Source organism: Diaphorina citri, unplaced genomic scaffold (genome assembly GCF_000475195.1).
Source record: "Diaphorina citri unplaced genomic scaffold, Diaci psyllid genome assembly version 1.1 scaffold24, whole genome shotgun sequence".
Lineage (NCBI taxonomy): Eukaryota > Metazoa > Arthropoda > Insecta > Hemiptera > Psyllidae > Diaphorina > Diaphorina citri.
In genome coordinates, this window is record NW_007377462.1 from 496,849 (window position 1) to 513,217 (window position 16,369).

The 16,369-nt window shown below is 39.3% G+C and overlaps 1 protein-coding gene across 1 annotated transcript in view; it reads right to left on the reverse strand.

Annotated features, from left to right (window-relative positions):
• Positions 1 to 1,229: 1,229 nt before the first annotated feature.
• LOC113467659 (trichohyalin-like) overlaps positions 1,230 to 16,369 on the reverse strand; it is a 16,660-nt gene continuing 1,520 nt past the window's right edge. The window contains exons 2-4 of the mRNA XM_026823973.1: positions 15,417 to 15,583; positions 2,113 to 2,889; positions 1,230 to 1,735 (exon numbers count right to left, since the gene is read on the reverse strand). Coding sequence (XP_026679774.1) covers positions 2,240 to 2,889; positions 15,417 to 15,583 — 817 coding nt within the window. The 3' untranslated portion in view covers positions 1,230 to 1,735; positions 2,113 to 2,239. The remainder of the gene's footprint in view (positions 1,736 to 2,112; positions 2,890 to 15,416; positions 15,584 to 16,369) is intronic.

A 16,369-nucleotide genomic window follows, 5' to 3' on the forward strand; every position in this document is an offset into this window, starting at 1 on the left:
TTGTGGCAGGATTCTCCAAAAGGAGCTCTTCCACCCAAACACAACTCCTTCCACTGCTCTATCCCTTCCTCCTCTTCCACTTACCAAACTCTGATTCGTCGCTAAAGTCCTCCTCGTCCTCGTCCTCCTCCAGATCAAAGTCCGAAGTACTGGAGGTGTCGGACATTTCCGAGCCGGGAATGGACAGGAGGTGATTCCCGTTCCCGTCTAGTTCCTGGTCGGGCCCGGATTTGAGAAGGTCCTGGTGGTCTGTGACCGCCAGCTTGTTGTAGGCGACCTTCTTGCTGGCCGTGTAGCCTTTGCCCTTGCCTGAAATCAGAATAATGAGAGGAACTGAGTTTTTTAAAGCTTTGTCCGCACACAGTAAAAGTAAGTAAACGACATCGATCGATCTCGACTGAACCGTCCACACTGCCTTGAAAATATAGATTTACCTTGTCGATCGACTATGTTTGGAAACACTTGATAGGTTTGATAGAGGGAACTGTAACTGATAAGGTCTTTTATTATTTTTATTATTTCGAGTTATTTACAGAGGGAAACTATAATGCTAAGGTCTTATCGTCCCGAAAGCGAAGAGAGAAGGAAGGCAGTGCATATTAAATTTTTATTGTTTTTCTAGAACGAAGTTTCTCGCGTTGTTCTCTCTCTCCTTCTGTCTCCCTTCTCTCACTCTCGCTCTCTCTCTCTCTCTCCTTCTGTCTCCCGTCTCTCTCACTCTCGCTCTCTCTCTCTCCTTGTCTCCCTTCTCTCACTCTCTCTCTCCTTCTGTCTCCTTTCTCTCACTCTCGCTCTCTCTCTCTCCTTGTCTCCCTTCTCTCACTCTCTCTCTCCTTCTGTCTCCCTTCTCTCACTCTCGCTCTCTCTCCTTCTGTCTCACGTCTATCTCACTCACTCTCTTTCTTTCTTACTCGTGTCTCTCTTTTTGACAAATTGGCATCACTGTAAATGTGATGGCATTGAAAGACGACAGATAAAGAAAGAGAGAGAGAGAGAGAGAGAGAGAGAGAGAGAGAGAGAGTTCACCGCATGTTATGTAATATAATTAAATTTAAAGGAAATTTGAAACCCTTGGAAAAAAATAATGATGTACCTACGTTAACAACAACAATAAACAAAATAAAAATGGCGTCCTGCCAAAGGAAAACAAACTCAATTCCGGCTGGTAGTCGAACCTGCGACCCCATGATTGGCATCCCAACAGCCCGAATTACTTCATTATTCCTTCACCAATCTCACCATTTCCAAATAATTACTTTATTTCTTCACCGGGACTTATTTTCTACCACAGATATACATACCTACCAACGTAACTAACAAACAGTTTTTCCAGATATGTAGTATAAACAATGAAACAATCAAACTCCTGCAATTTCTTCCATTCTTTGGTCCGCCATCTTAAATTGTCCACCATCATGGCGGATTTGTTTACAAATGTCACTGGATTTTCTTCGCAGCCATCGTCTTGCTCATCAGTCCTACAAATCAAACTCCCGCCATTTCCTCCATTCTCTGGTCCGTCATTTTGAAACATCCGCCACGTTGAATTGTCCGCCATTTTGTTTACAAGAGTCTCTCCATTTCTTCGCCCAATTCATCACAGCTGTCGTCTTCTTCGTCAGTCCTACTGGAACAATGCAGCGACACCATTTCGTCGCCTGACCAGTGCTCGAATTCTGCCTTGTGGTGTTCCAGCGCCATCAGACTTTGGAACAGTGTGTCACAAGTGGAACATCTGAGGACAAAGAGACATATAGGATGACATTAGGAGCTAGCAGTTTTGTTTAGACGTTTTGTAGGTAAACACTTTCCCTTAAACCCTTTTTGTTTGAGCATTTGGTGGGGTAAACCCTTTCTCCCAATCCCCATCTCCCCAAACCCTTTTTGTTTAAACATTTGGTAAACCCTTTACCCCAAGCTCCAAAGACTCTTTGATAAAGAGAAATAACAACGGAGGTCTTATCGTCCCGGAATCGAAGAGAGGAGGACAGAATAGGAGAAAACTAGCTGTTCCGAGGACGCTATATGTTTAGGATAAAGTTTACCTCGGGCGGGATTCGAACCCGCGACCTAGAAGTAATTAGAAGTATGTAGGTAGTTAGGTACATATACCTAAGTGCGCTATTTAGAGTATTTAAACTGTCAGCTGAATTAAAAGTCATGCTGATTAGAAATCATTCCAAACTCCAAGGTTTTAGGGTAGGGCGTAAAATTGTTTGTGTATTATCTTAATTTTTCCTCAACACATTGTCGTCTTGGTCAGAACAGGATACTTCCGCTCCAAGTGATCAATCCTAGCATTGAGCTTCTCAATCAGTACTTTCTTATCCTCAAACTCCTCTCTCTTCAGCTTAATACCCTTCGTCACACTCTTCAAAGTCCTTTTAAGTCTACTTTCGTTCGTCTCTTGGAGGGTCCGCTTCTCTTCACACTTCGCCAACATGGCTTTCAGTTCGCACGCTTCCGCTTTGATGATGAGGCGATGGATTTTCCGTTTCTGAAGTTCCTTTTGAAGGACTTCCAGGGATCGCTTGATGTCCGCTTCGCGCATCTTCACGAGTCTGCCCTGGTTGCGACATTTCTTCTCAACGTTTCGCCTGTCTGCCAGGACGTCCGTTAGGTCTTCGTACTGTTCCCGAATTTCCTCGTTCGCTTCGTCTCGCAACATCTCCGAGAGGTCCATCTTTGACGGATCTGTCAGGGACTTCATCTCGCTCTCCAGCTTGTAGATGGTCTCCTGTTGTTCCTGCAGCTTTCGCAAGAGGTTGGTGTACGTGTGCCGCTCCCGGTCGCTCTTGGCCATGCGTTGGATAGCGGTCAGTTTGTCGGCGTGCGAGCGTCTCTTGCGTTTACACTCGTCCAGGTTGAACTTTTCGCAGTCGAGTAGGTCTGCAAGGATGGGAAACAAGAGATGATGAATAGATAGAATGGATTTTTTCAAAGGTTTCATACAGGGAACTGTAACTACTGAGGTCTTTTCGTCCGAAATCGAAGAGAGAAGGACAGGATAAGGAGAAAGCCAACCGTTCCAGGAATGAACCCCATGTGTTTAGGATAAAAACCGCCCTAGGCAGAATGAAATTTGATTTGGTGTTATGTCCTCCGGCATTATTGAATGGATGAGTCTGTAAATCCTATACAGTAGATGGAGGGGGGGTTTATCCGTCGGATTATGTTGGTATTGAGTTCAATACTGGATAATTCGACTTGGTAAGCCTGGATAATCCTTAGACGCCTTAGAGCTTTCTCAAATTCTCTAACTTGTTGAATGTGTGTTCTCGTAAGTGTATTCGTAAGTATAGTTAAGGTGTAATGCGAGGGATAAAGTTGATTCCTTTACCAATTGTACCGTACCGATTTCTTTTGATAACACGAGATAAAAGTCGCTTTTAACAACTATCTCCCTCTCTCTTTTCGCTATTTGGGTTCTTCTTAATACCATAACGTGTTTTCCTTTATAGGTAGGTAGATATATAATACGGGTACCACATGTGTTATGTGCATAATATCACGGATATATGTATGTACTACCTACGGCTTTATCCTTTCATGTCATCTTTGGTCTGCACCTTTTTTGCCTTGCTTTGATTTCGAATTATTATTTTTTTATTTTTTTTTTCCAATACATTCGACATGTCGAATTGTCGCCACATGAAGGGTAAAATCCCCGTCCTTAAAAACCACAGAGGGGACAAGGACTCTGATTGTTATAGTTTCCCTCTGCAAATAACTAAAAAAAAAGTCTTTAGAAATCATACAGTGACGTTAAACTGATTGAAACTCCATCAAACAAACAAAACTTTTTTTTCAAGATGATAAAGGTGACAAAACAAACAAAACATATTCTGCTCTCTTGTATCTTTTTTTCGCAACAGCTAACCAATACACACAAAGGAACATAAAGATAAGATAAGATAAAAGAATGAAAGGAAGACAAAAGATATACTGTGAGTAGATAATGGACGAAGATGAAAAGATAAAACAGAAGAAGAAAAAGAAATAAGAAGAAGAAGAAAGACAAAGAAGGAAGATAAAATGACACCTTGATGATGGATCGTATGACAAATGAAGCAAGAGAGAGAGAAAGAAAGAGAAAGAAAGAGAAAGAGAGAGAGAGAGAGAGAGAGAGAGAGAGAGAGAAAAGTAAGTGGGGAAGAGTGATAGAGAGAAAGAGAACAGAGGAGAGATAAAGAAGGAGAGAGAGAGAGAGAGAGAGAGAGAGAGAGAGAGAGAGGAGAGAGAAAGAAAGTAAGGGGGAATCTGTGAGATATGCTCTCCTCTCCATTCTGTTTTTAGCCTAAATTGGTGTAGGGTGAAAAAATAGGTCAGGTAGCTTCCTTAGGTAGGTACCTACCATGGCATTTCACGGAATCAAGGTAGCAATTGATGAGTTGCACGTTGCATAATTAGATTAGTTTCCAGGCATTCATACAAAATATTTCTTTTTCTCATTTACATACCTACTTGAGAGAAGTCCCGGATTTCGAAATTATTCCAATCGTTGTTCGGGTTGAATTTCTTAAGAACCTACCTTACGTGTGCTATTTCGAGTCATTGAAACCTTTTGATGAAACAATAAAAATAAAGAACAATAAATACGGAAATACGTACTTACATACAAAGGTGCCTCCTAAAAGATGATCTAAACAAGAATATCAGTGAAATTGAGAGAGAGAGAGAGAGAGAGAGAGAGAGAGAGAGAGGGAAAGGAGATAAACCAACATGGAAAACGTAGACAGAAAGAGAGAGAGAGAGAGAGAGAGAGAGAGAGAGAGAGAGAGAGAGAGAGAGAGAGAAGTGAGGAAGAGTGATAGAAACAGTGAGCAGAGGGGAGAGTAAGAAACAAAGAGAGTGAAAAAGAAAGAGAAAGACAGAGAGAGAGATACGAGTATATAAAGAGAGGAAAAAGAGAAAGAGGGAAGTATGCAGTAAACAAAGTAGGTAAGGTACCTGAGTGTCTTATTTATGAAATGTCTCAGGGTAATGGATAACATATTCCCAAGTGTGGAAAACATATTAACGTCTACCTGCAACGAGAGTACAGAGTGTTACAAAAAGAACACTGGTTGAGGAGGAAGTTGTCCTGAAGTAAAAAAAAAAAATCAAGGCTAAAAACAGGTTGGAGCGAAGAGCAAAGAGCATTAGAGCTTCCTGCTCGATACGCTATGCGTTTAGCTCCATTCTGTTTTAGCCTATACTGAGGAGTGAAGAGACAGTAGGGTGAAAAAAATCTGGTGTGAACATCACACGAATTTCCTTATCCTATTGAATGATGCTTATTAGAGTGTTCTTTTACCCTAACTTTTACAATACCTCTAACCGTTAAGTCGATATAGATGAAAACCGCCAAAAACGGTAGAAAACCGCCAAAAAGCGGACAAAATACCGCCAACCGCAGCACTTATCTCAACCAAGTTTCATGTCGCATCCTTGTCACATTTGTGAACTATATACCAAATTTCAAGTCTCTAGCTCATACCGTTCCCGAGATATTGTTAAATTACAGCGAAAACTGCCAAAAAGCGGTAAAATGCCGCCAGGCGTTGCACCGGTCTTAACCAAAAGTTTCGTGTCGCATCCTTGTCACATTTCACAGCTACATACCAAATTTCAAGTCTCTATCTTACTCTTCTCGAGATATTTTGTTTACAGACAGACAGACACACACACGGACCAATGGCTGAAACTTTGGATTTAGGCTTTAGGGACCTGAAAACGTGTTTTGGCACTGAAAACTGACCATCGAAAATTTGGCCCGATTACATTACTTTCCTTCCTATAGGATAAGGAAAATAAAAATAGGTACTTTCCCCGGTACCTACCTACCTAGTAGGTGTACCTAGGTACCTATCATAACGTGTAGAAGATTTCATGGAATAAAATTATCACTAAGTGTGTTGCATATTGCATAATTAGAACAGTTTCCAGGCATTCATACAAAATATTTATTTTCCACGTGTTTGAGTAAATGATTTGATCGACTTGGATTTAATTAATGATTGTTACTGTTTGTTCGAAAGGATACAATGACTCAAATAGCATACGTAAGCAAAGCATAAAGCATCAGCGAATTTGAGAGAGAGAGAGAGAGAGAGAGAGAGAGAGAGAGAGAGAGAGAGAGGAGATAAACCCATATGAGAGATAGAGATATGTGGAGGGAGGGAGAGAGAGAAAGAAAGAGAAGGCAAAGAGGGAGAGAGAGAAAGAAGGCGAAAGATATCAGGGGAGAAACACATGGAAAAAGAAGGAATAGGAAAAAAAGGCGAGATGGATAAGAGAGAAAGAGATATGTAGAATGTGAGAGGAAAAGAGGGGAGATAGAATGAAAGAGGGAATAACTAGAAAAAGACAGACAGATGGATCAGGAAGAGAGAGAAAGAGGAAAGTCAGGAAAAATAGCTACAAAGATAATAGAGATTGATATCCTAACTTCATATATGAGCAAGACAAGGATGAAGAATAACACGGGGAGAGAGAGAGAAAAGGAGGGAGAGAGGAAAGAGAGAGATATTACAATGAATGGACGTTACATATTTTGATAATTACAAGGAACAATCATAAAGGACGGGTTAATACAAAATTAATTCACATGCAATTAAAAAAATACCTACGTTAACAACAACAATAAACAAAATAAAAATGGCGTCCTGCCAAAGGAAAACAAACTCAATTCCAAGTTTACAACAGATATTATTAAGAGATATGTACGAGAGTGAGAAGAGATATGAGAGATAGAGATATGTGGAGAGAGAGAGAGAGAGAGAGAGAGAGAGAGAGAGAAGGCAAAGAGGGAGACAGAGAAAGAAGGAGAAAGATATCAGGGGAGAAACACATGGAAAAAGAAGGAAGAGGAAAAAAAGGCGAGATGGATAAGAGAGAAAGAGATATGTAGAATGTGAGAGGAAAAAAGGGGAGATAGAATGAAAGAGGGAATAACTAGAAAAAGACAGACAGATGGATCAGGAAGAAAGAGAGAGAGAGAGAGAGAGAGAGAGAGAGAGAGAGAGAGAGAGAGAGAGAGAGAGAGAGAGAGAGAGAGGATAGAATGAAAGAGGGAATAACTAGAAAAAGACAGACAGATGGATCAGGAAGAGAGAGAAAGAGGAAAGTCAGGAAAAATAGCTACAAAGATAATAGAGATTGATATCCTAACTTCATATATGAGCAAGACAAGGATGAAGAATAACACGGGGAGAGAGAGAGAAAAGGAGGGAGAGAGGAAAGAGAGAGATATTACAATGAATGGACGTTACATATTTTGATAATTACAAGGAACAATCATAAAGGACGGGTTAATACAAAATTAATTCACATGCAATTAAAAAAAAGTACCTACGTTAACAACAACGATAAACAAAATAAAAATGGCGTCCTGCCAAAGGGAAACAAACTCAATTCCGGCTGGTAGTCGAACCTGCGACCCCATGATTGGCATCCCAACAGCCCGAATTACCTACTACATTATTCCTTCACCAATCTCACCATTTCCAAATAATTACTTTGTTTCTTCACCGGGACTTATTTTCTACCACAGATATACATACCTACCAACGTTTTTTCAGATATGTAGTATAAACAATGAAACAATCAAACTCCTGCAATTTCTTCCATTCTTTGGTCCGCCATCTTAAATTGTCCACCATCATGCTTCTGTCTCCTTTCTCTCACTCTCGCTCTCTCTCTCTCCTTCTGTCTCCCTTCTCTCACTCTCGCTCTCTCTCTCTCTCCTTCTGTCTCCCGTCTATCTCACTCACTCTCTTTCTTTCTTACTCGTGTCTCTCTTTTTGACAAATTGGCATCACTGTAAATGTGATGGCATTGAAAGACGACAGATAAAGAAAGAGAGAGAGAGAGAGAGAGTTCACCGCATGTTATGTAATATAATTAAATTTAAAGGAAATTTGAAACCCTTGGAAAAAAATAATGATATGATCAAACAACCACGAGATAAAAGTCGCTTTTAACAACTATCTCCCTCTCTCTCTCTCTCTCTCTCTCTCTTTTCGATATTTGGGTTCTTCTTGATACCATAACGTGTTTTCCTTTAAATGTAGGTAGATATATACGGGTTTCGATATTTGGGTTCTTCTTGATACCATAACGTGTTTTCCTTTAAATGTAGGTAGATATATACGGGTACCACACGTGTTATGTGCATAATATCACCGATGTATGTACTAGTGTACTACCTACGGCTTTATCCTTTCATGTCATCTTTGGTCTGCGCCTTTTTTTTCTGCCTTGCTTTGATTTCGAATTATTTTTTTTTATTTTTTCCAATACATTCCACATGTCGAATTGTCGCCACATGAAGGGTGAAATCCCCGTCCTTAAAGACCACAGAGGGGACAAGGACTCTGATTGTTATAGTTTCCCTCTGCAAATAACCAAAAAAAAGTCTTTAGAAATCATACAGTGACGTTAAACTGATTGAAACTCCATCAAACAAACAAAACTTTTTTTTTTCAAGATGATAAAGGTGACAAAACAAACAAAACATATTCTGCTCTCTTGTATCTTTTTTCCGCAACAGCTAACCAATACACACAAAGGAACATAAAGAAAAGATAAGATAAAAGAATGAAAGGAAGACAAAAGATATGTAAGTAGATAATGGACGAAGATGAAAAGATAAAACAGAAGAAGAAAAAGAAATAAGAAGAAGAAGAAGAAGAAGAAGAAAGACAAAGAAGGAAGATAAAATGACACCTTGATGATGGATCGTGTGACAAATGAAGCAAGAGTATATACGGGTACCACACGTGTTATGTGCATAATATCACCGATGTATGTACTAGTGTACTACCTACGGCTTTATCCTTTCATGTCATCTTTGGTCTGCGCCTTTTTTTTCTGCCTTGCTTTGATTTCGAATTATTTTTTTTTATTTTTTCCAATACATTCCACATGTCGAATTGTCGCCACATGAAGGGTGAAATCCCCGTCCTTAAAGACCACAGAGGGGACAAGGACTCTGATTGTTATAGTTTCCCTCTGCAAATAACCAAAAAAAAGTCTTTAGAAATCATACAGTGACGTTAAACTGATTGAAACTCCATCAAACAAACAAAACTTTTTTTTTTCAAGATGATAAAGGTGACAAAACAAACAAAACATATTCTGCTCTCTTGTATCTTTTTTCCGCAACAGCTAACCAATACACACAAAGGAACATAAAGAAAAGATAAGATAAAAGAATGAAAGGAAGACAAAAGATATGTAAGTAGATAATGGACGAAGATGAAAAGATAAAACAGAAGAAGAAAAAGAAATAAGAAGAAGAAGAAGAAGAAGAAGAAAGACAAAGAAGGAAGATAAAATGACACCTTGATGATGGATCGTGTGACAAATGAAGCAAGAGAGAGAGAGAGAGAGAGAGAGAAAGAAAAAGAAAGAAAGAGAGAGAGAGAAAAAAGAAAGTGGGGAAGAGTGATAGAGAGAAAGACAACAAGAAAAAGAAAGAAAGAGAGAGAGAGAAAAAAGAAAGTGGGGAAGAGTGATAGAGAGAAAGACAACAGAGGAGAGATAAAGAAGGAGAGAGAGAGAGAGAGGAGAGAAAGAAAGTGAGGAAGAGTGAGAGAAACAGAGAGCAGAGGGGAGAGTAAGAAACAAAGAGAGAGAGAAAAAGAAAGAGAAAGACAGAGAGAGAGATATAAAGAGAGGAAAAAGAGAAAGAGGGAAGTATGCAGTAAACAAAGTAGGTAAGGTACCTGAGTGTCTTATTTATGAAATGTCTCAGCCACGATACTTTGTGTCATCCTGTATATGTTTGTTGTTGCTAACCGTGACAAATTGTACATTTGAATGCACAAGAGAGAGAGAGAGAGATGGAGAGAGAGAAAGGGAAAGAAATGAGAGGGGGAGAGAAGAGAGAAAGAGAGAGAGAGAGAGAGAGAGAGAGAGAGAGAGAGAGAAGGAGAGAGAGAAAAATGAGAGGAGGGGAGAAGAGGAAGGAGTAATTTAGAGTTTCCAATTTATCTACATTATCCGTGTTTTCAGCGGTTGTGTAGGGGATTAGATTCAGCTCTTGACGTTCGCTTTGCTCTCACTGTCTCGTCTCTCTTTCTCCCTCCTCTCTCTCTCTAGTCTCTTTCTTTCTCAATCACTTATTCTCTTCTCCTCTTCTTCTTCTTTTTCTTCTTCTTTTTCTTCTTCTTCCTCTTCTTCCTCTTCTTCTTCCTTCGTTATTTTCATTATCTATCGATCTATCTGTCTTTCAATACAGCTTACTTTTGAAAAGTAAAATACATTACTATCCTTTCTCTGTCTAAAAACAGCAAAGTTCAATAAGTCTCTCTCTCTCTCAAATCCTTCAATCACAATTTTTCTCTTTTATCTCTTTCTCTCCTCTCCCTTTTTCTTTCTTTCCGCATGCTTCCTTATATTTACCATTATTTTCCTCCTCCTCTCCCTCTCTCTTTCTTTGAATCTCCTCTCTCTCGCTTTCTCTCCTCTCTCTCTTCCTTTTTCTCTCTTTCTCTCTTATTTTATTTTCTTCAGTCACTTCCAGGTTCCATCTTCTTGGTTTTAAAAAGCAATTTTCTTCTCTCTCCCTCCCTCTTTCTTCTTCTCCTATTTCTCTCTCCCTCTTCCTGTTTTTTTTTTTATTATTTTTTTACTTTCTTACTAAAGTCTTTTCTCATCACCGTAGTTTTGTTTCTCTCTCTCCCTCTCTCTCTCTCTTTGTCTGTCTTTCCCTCTCTCTAACCTCTCTCTCTCTTTCTCTTTACAATAATTCGCGCACCTGGTGGTAAACGGGTATTGTATTCCATTTACAGGGTGTTCCTAAAGTTTACTAGGCTTATACATGTACAGTTGTACACCCTAGTTCACAAAGGGTACACGTGACATTTTTTTTGCGAAAGCGAGTTATGTGTTAAAATGGGTTAATCGAGTTATGTGTTAAAATGGGTTAATCGAGTTATGTGTTAAAATGGGTTAATCGAGTTATGTGTTAAAATGGGTTAATCGAGTTATGTGTTAAAATAAGTTAATCGAGTTATGTGTTAAAATGGGTTAATCGAGTTATGTGTTAAAATGGGTTAATCGAGTTATGTGTTAAAATGGTTTGTGTTCCGTGTTTATAAACCTTTAATTAACCCATTTTAACACCTAACTTGATTTCAAAAAAAAAAAAAAAAAAAAAACTACTTCTCCTTTTTGAGAAGGGGGGAAATATCCTTTGTGCTCCGTGTTTATACACCTTTCATTAACCCATTTTAACACAAAACTCGATTTCAAAAAAAAAAGTCACTTGTACCCTTTGTGAACTAGGGTGTACATATTTTTATACACGTGTATATTTGTTTGCCACGATACTTTGTGTCATCCTGTATATGTTTGTTGTTGCTAACCGTGACAAATTGTACATTTGAATGCACAAGAGAGAAAGAAGGAGAGAGAGAAGGAGAGAGAGAGAGAGAGAGAAAGAGATGGAGAGAGAGAGAGAAAGAGAAATGAGAGGAGGGGAGAAGAGGAAGGAGTAATTTAGAGTTTCCAATTTATCTACATTATCTGTGTTTTCAGCGGTTGTGTAGGGGATTAGATTCAGCTCTTGACGTTCGCCCACTTCCAGGCTCGATTAATAACATTGGTACCCGTACGTTTTGTTTTGTTTTTCTTTTTATATTTCAATCACTTATTCTCTTCTCCTTTTCTTCTTCTTCTTATTCTTCTTCTTCCTCTTCTCCTTTTTCTTCTTCTTCCTCTTCTTCTTCTTGCTCTTCTTCTTCTTGCTCTTCTTCTTTTTCTTCCTCTTCTTCTTTTTCTTCCTCTTCTTCTTTTTCTTCCTCTTCTTCTTCTTCTTCTTCCTCTTCTTCTCCCTTCGTTATTTTCATTATCTCTCGATCTGTCTGTCTTTCAATACAGCTTACTTTTGAAAAGTAAAATACATTACTTTCCTTCCTATAGGATAAGGAAAGTAAAAAGGAGAGAAAAAAACACTAAAAATACATTGGAAAAAATTGCTTTGCTGTCGCGTTGCCTTTTTATACACTTTGGTTTTCATTCGGATTAGGCATTAAAAAAAGTTCGGGTGTGAACATCACAGGACTTTCAATTACATTAAGAAAAAAAAAAATAATAATGATAGTAAAATAAAATAAATTAATTACCTAAAATGAACCCTTATATTGAATCTGACATTTTATTAATCTTGCTAAAAAAAAGTCTCCGTTTATGATTTTCATTTTGGTCAAACCTTAGAACTAACTTTTGACCTAATTTTACCAGGCGTATTGGCCTGAAATTTGGTACCTTTTTTTTTAAAAAAAAGAGGTTTGACAGAGGGAACTGTAACTGCTATGGTCTTATCGTCCCGAAATCGAAGAGAGAAGAAAGACAGAATAGGAGAAAGCCAGCCGTTTCCGAGAACGAACATTATCCCATCAGGATAAAATTCGCCCGGGCGGGAATCGAACCCGTGGCCTAGCGCTTACAAGGCAGAAGCACTACCAACTAAGCTAACTAGGCTGGCCGCTGACTATCAAGGGATCACTAAAGTTAGGTCAGTTTGAGCTTGGTTGGTAAGTAGGTATCCGTATGGGTGACCATCTGGACAATTGTGTGCTGCTGGCTCCGCCCAATCGAACTGAGGCTGGGTGAGGTTAGGTTAGCAGAAGGGTGAGAGTAACACCCCGTCCCTAAAAACATTAACAAGTTATACCTACAGCGCAGCAAAGTTAAAACGTTAAAAGTAAAAAGTAAATATCTCATTTTAAAGGTTGCTTGATGGTAAAGTCCTCTCTTTTTTAATTTTGTACATTTTCCCTACATAATGTAATAGAAAGTAAAAAGCGACAAACTTTTTCACGAGAACTTAAAACCGGGAGCGAGAGAGTTTTGATGGGGAGTAATATTGTGAACTTTTATTTAAGCCGTTCCGTAAGCTTCTTAATATTTCCAGCCAGTTTATTACGAGGCGAAAAAATATGAAAATATATACAGGGTTCCCCCAAGAAACGGCATATCTGCAGGAGAAATAGTAGGCCTTCGCTTTCGGAAAGATAAGACATTAGCAATAGATCAGTTGCGCTTACTTGGGTGATGTTTCAAAGTCATAGAGCAGGAAAAATGAGGACCAACGGAATTTTTCTTTTTCTCTACGACTTCTAGATCCCGAGATAAATCGATTTAAAAAATACCGGTAAATCGTGAACTTTGACGTCACAGCATACGCTCCCGTAGGCGATGACGTCATAATTCATGACCCCCGCTTCGTTTTTTTGTGCGCAAGCGTTTCTGCGCATTTTGACGTGAAAGCTGACGTCACACTCTTCGAACTTTTTCATTAGGACGGCAATTAAAAATTGAATTTTCGACCTTTTAAAGTTACTTTTTCCGAGTTTTGACCGCAGATTTGGATTTTTCACATCTTTTTACGTAGGAATCGACATTTTAATAATAATATTTTCCCAATTGCAACTCCTCCATTACAGTTCCCTCTATGAAACCTCTTAGAAGAAATGCTGATAATACTGCCTTTCTCTCTCTCTCTCTCTCTCTCTCTCTCTCTCAAAAAACGGCTGTTATACAGTGACGTCAGTGATGTTTGAATGATACACCCTGTATTCTAGCGAGATATTATCTCCTCCATATTTGAACAGTGGGGAAGATAATATTTTGAGTACACAGTATAAAAAACAGCTGTTATACAGTGACGTCAGTGACGTTTGAATGATACACCCTGTATTCTAGCGAGATATTATCTCCTCCATATTTGAACAGTGGGGAAGATAATATTTTGAGTACACAGTATACACTGCTATACAGTGCACAGAAAGTTGTAGCAAAGTTGCTTGTAGGGGGGTTATGAAGGAAAGTCGCGTGGTTTTCTAATCCGGAGACCTATGGGTTCGATATTCCGAAGTTAAGGGCTAAATTCGCTGGATTAGGCCCTCAAATTTGCCAGATTCGCAGAATTGGAACAGGAACAGAGATGGAAAATAGAAAGAAAAGAAGGAAGAAGATAGGGAGTGAAGGTGTAAGTAAAGAGAAAACATACAGGGTGTCCCAATAAGAACGCAAGATTTGATTGTTTTATAAAACATGGTTCTCCGTGGAATAAGATGGACTTCTTAGATCATTTGAGAAGTAAACATTCTGAAATTTTGTATGGAGCAACAATCAGACAAATAACTTCCTCGACTTTTTGATGGTACATTCGTTTCCTTTTGACAAAATTTTCGATGACAAATTGGAGGAAATCAGGCTGTATCTTGTTGGCCCAGCGTTCAATTTCACCTTTCAATGCTTCAGTGGGTGTGGGTTTGTTAGTGTAAACATGTGACTTTAGATACCCCCACAGAAAGAAGTCTAGGAGGGTAAAATTACATTATCATCGAGGCCATTTCTCGTCACCAAAACAGAAAACGACACGTTTACTTACGACTAGGAAAATGCTCGCGCAAAAGTGATAATTTTTCGATTTTATTATGCTAATGCGTTGTTGAACCGTTTTAGACTCCATGATGACTAATTTTGATATGTTTACAATCAATCTGTCAGAGATTGGGCAAGATAATACAACGCATAAAAAAAGTTATGACCCTTTCAAATCTTGCGTTCTTATTGGGACACCCTTTATAAAGGGAGGGAGAGATAGATAGAGAGAGAGAGAAGAGAAAGGAAAAGGAGAGTACAACAAGATGCAGGACATTGGGTACTTCCGTTTAAAACATCTATCTCTCTCTGTCTTTCTCTCCGTTTTCTTGACCTTTCCTCTCTTTCTCTCTAATATAATGACACCTATCTCTCTCTCTCCCTTTTCCTCTTTCCCTCCTATATCTATCTCTCTCTTTTAATGTACATCTTTCTCTCTCTCTCTCTCTCTCTCTCTCTCTCTCTTTATCGTTTTCTCTTAATCCTCTTTATTTCCCACGATATAAAATTTGTACTTTTTTTTCACCGTAGAAGGTTAGGTAACAATTAAAATTTATTGCTTTGTCTTACCCGGATATTGGTTTCATTTCCCCCCCTCTCTCTCTCTCTCTCTCTTTTTCTATGTCCCACACACTCACTCTTAATGTATCTCTCTCCCACTCACTTAGGGGATGATAAAAAGAGAGATGTAGACAGATGTTTTATTGCAAGCTTCATATTATCTCTATTTCCCTTCCTCCTCTGTCTGTCTCTCTCTCTCTCTCTCTCTCTCTCTCTCTCTCTCTCTCTCTCTCTCTCTCTCTCCACCTATACATATATATATGGGAACATCCGTCCTCTCTCTCTGTCTCTCTCTCCTAGGTCAATCATTGTCCACTTTAACTCTCTCTTTTTTCCTCCCCAATGTCCATTCCCATCCCCTCCTCCTAGAACCATTTATATACAGGGACGGTCACATCAGCTCTCCCGCCTTGCCCCCCCTCAGAACAATTTATACAGGGTCCGCGCTTGTTTCACGATGACCTGCGGTTTCTGGCAGGGATAGAGGGTGTCCGAACACACGACCTGGGCGTCGTGGGCGCTCGTGGTATTGCTGGCGGCAATGTCGGCGCCAAAGTTGTACGCCTCCCGGTATAGTTTGAGTTTGGTGCGGAGGGCGGGGTCAGACAGGACCGGCTTGAGCGTCTGGACGTACTTGAGGACCCTGGAACATAGAAATACAAACATATTGAGAGTTAGATTTTCTATGATTTCTGTCTGGCTGGGGGACGTTACACAGGGAGTAGACTAGCGTAGTCTGGCTGGGGGACGTTAAACAGGAAGTAGACCAGCTTAGTCTGGCTAGGGGACGTTAAACAGGGAGTAGACCAGCCTGAATTTCTATATATATATTAAAAAAAAAAAAAAACGTAGAAGAATATTGAGCTGAACAATCTGAAGATGCTCATGTAAATCACTAACTAGAGAAAAATATATTTACAGATAGAAATACAACGGATGAACATGATATTTTGGAATCACACATCTGCAAAACAATACTCATAACGGAACACTCGATTTTCCCTAACAATTGCTGAATTGTTTTGTTTTAGCCAAAATGTGTGAACCAGTGAGTTGGGATCATTAAATGTCATGTTAGAAAACCGATTTGGTGAACCGATTTGCGGACGCCTACTCAAACGGTTTCTTCTGTACCTATTTATTCGTGAATTCGTGAATAAATAGGTCCAGAAGCGTGCGAAGGGCATCCACTCGTAAAATTTGTAGCCAAAACCAAATGTCAGCCTAAAGCAATCACCCTAGTTAGGGCTGATTGAGAGGCTGCCGAAAAATGCCGACTTTGTCTGTACACGGGAAAAGGCAGTAGAAAAAGAAGAAGGAGTAGAAGTAAAGAGTCCGTTTACCCCAACAGTCAAGTCCTTATCTCAAATATTTGAGGATAAAATTTCATGCCTCGTCTGGGATTGAACCCACGTTACTTCTACTCCTT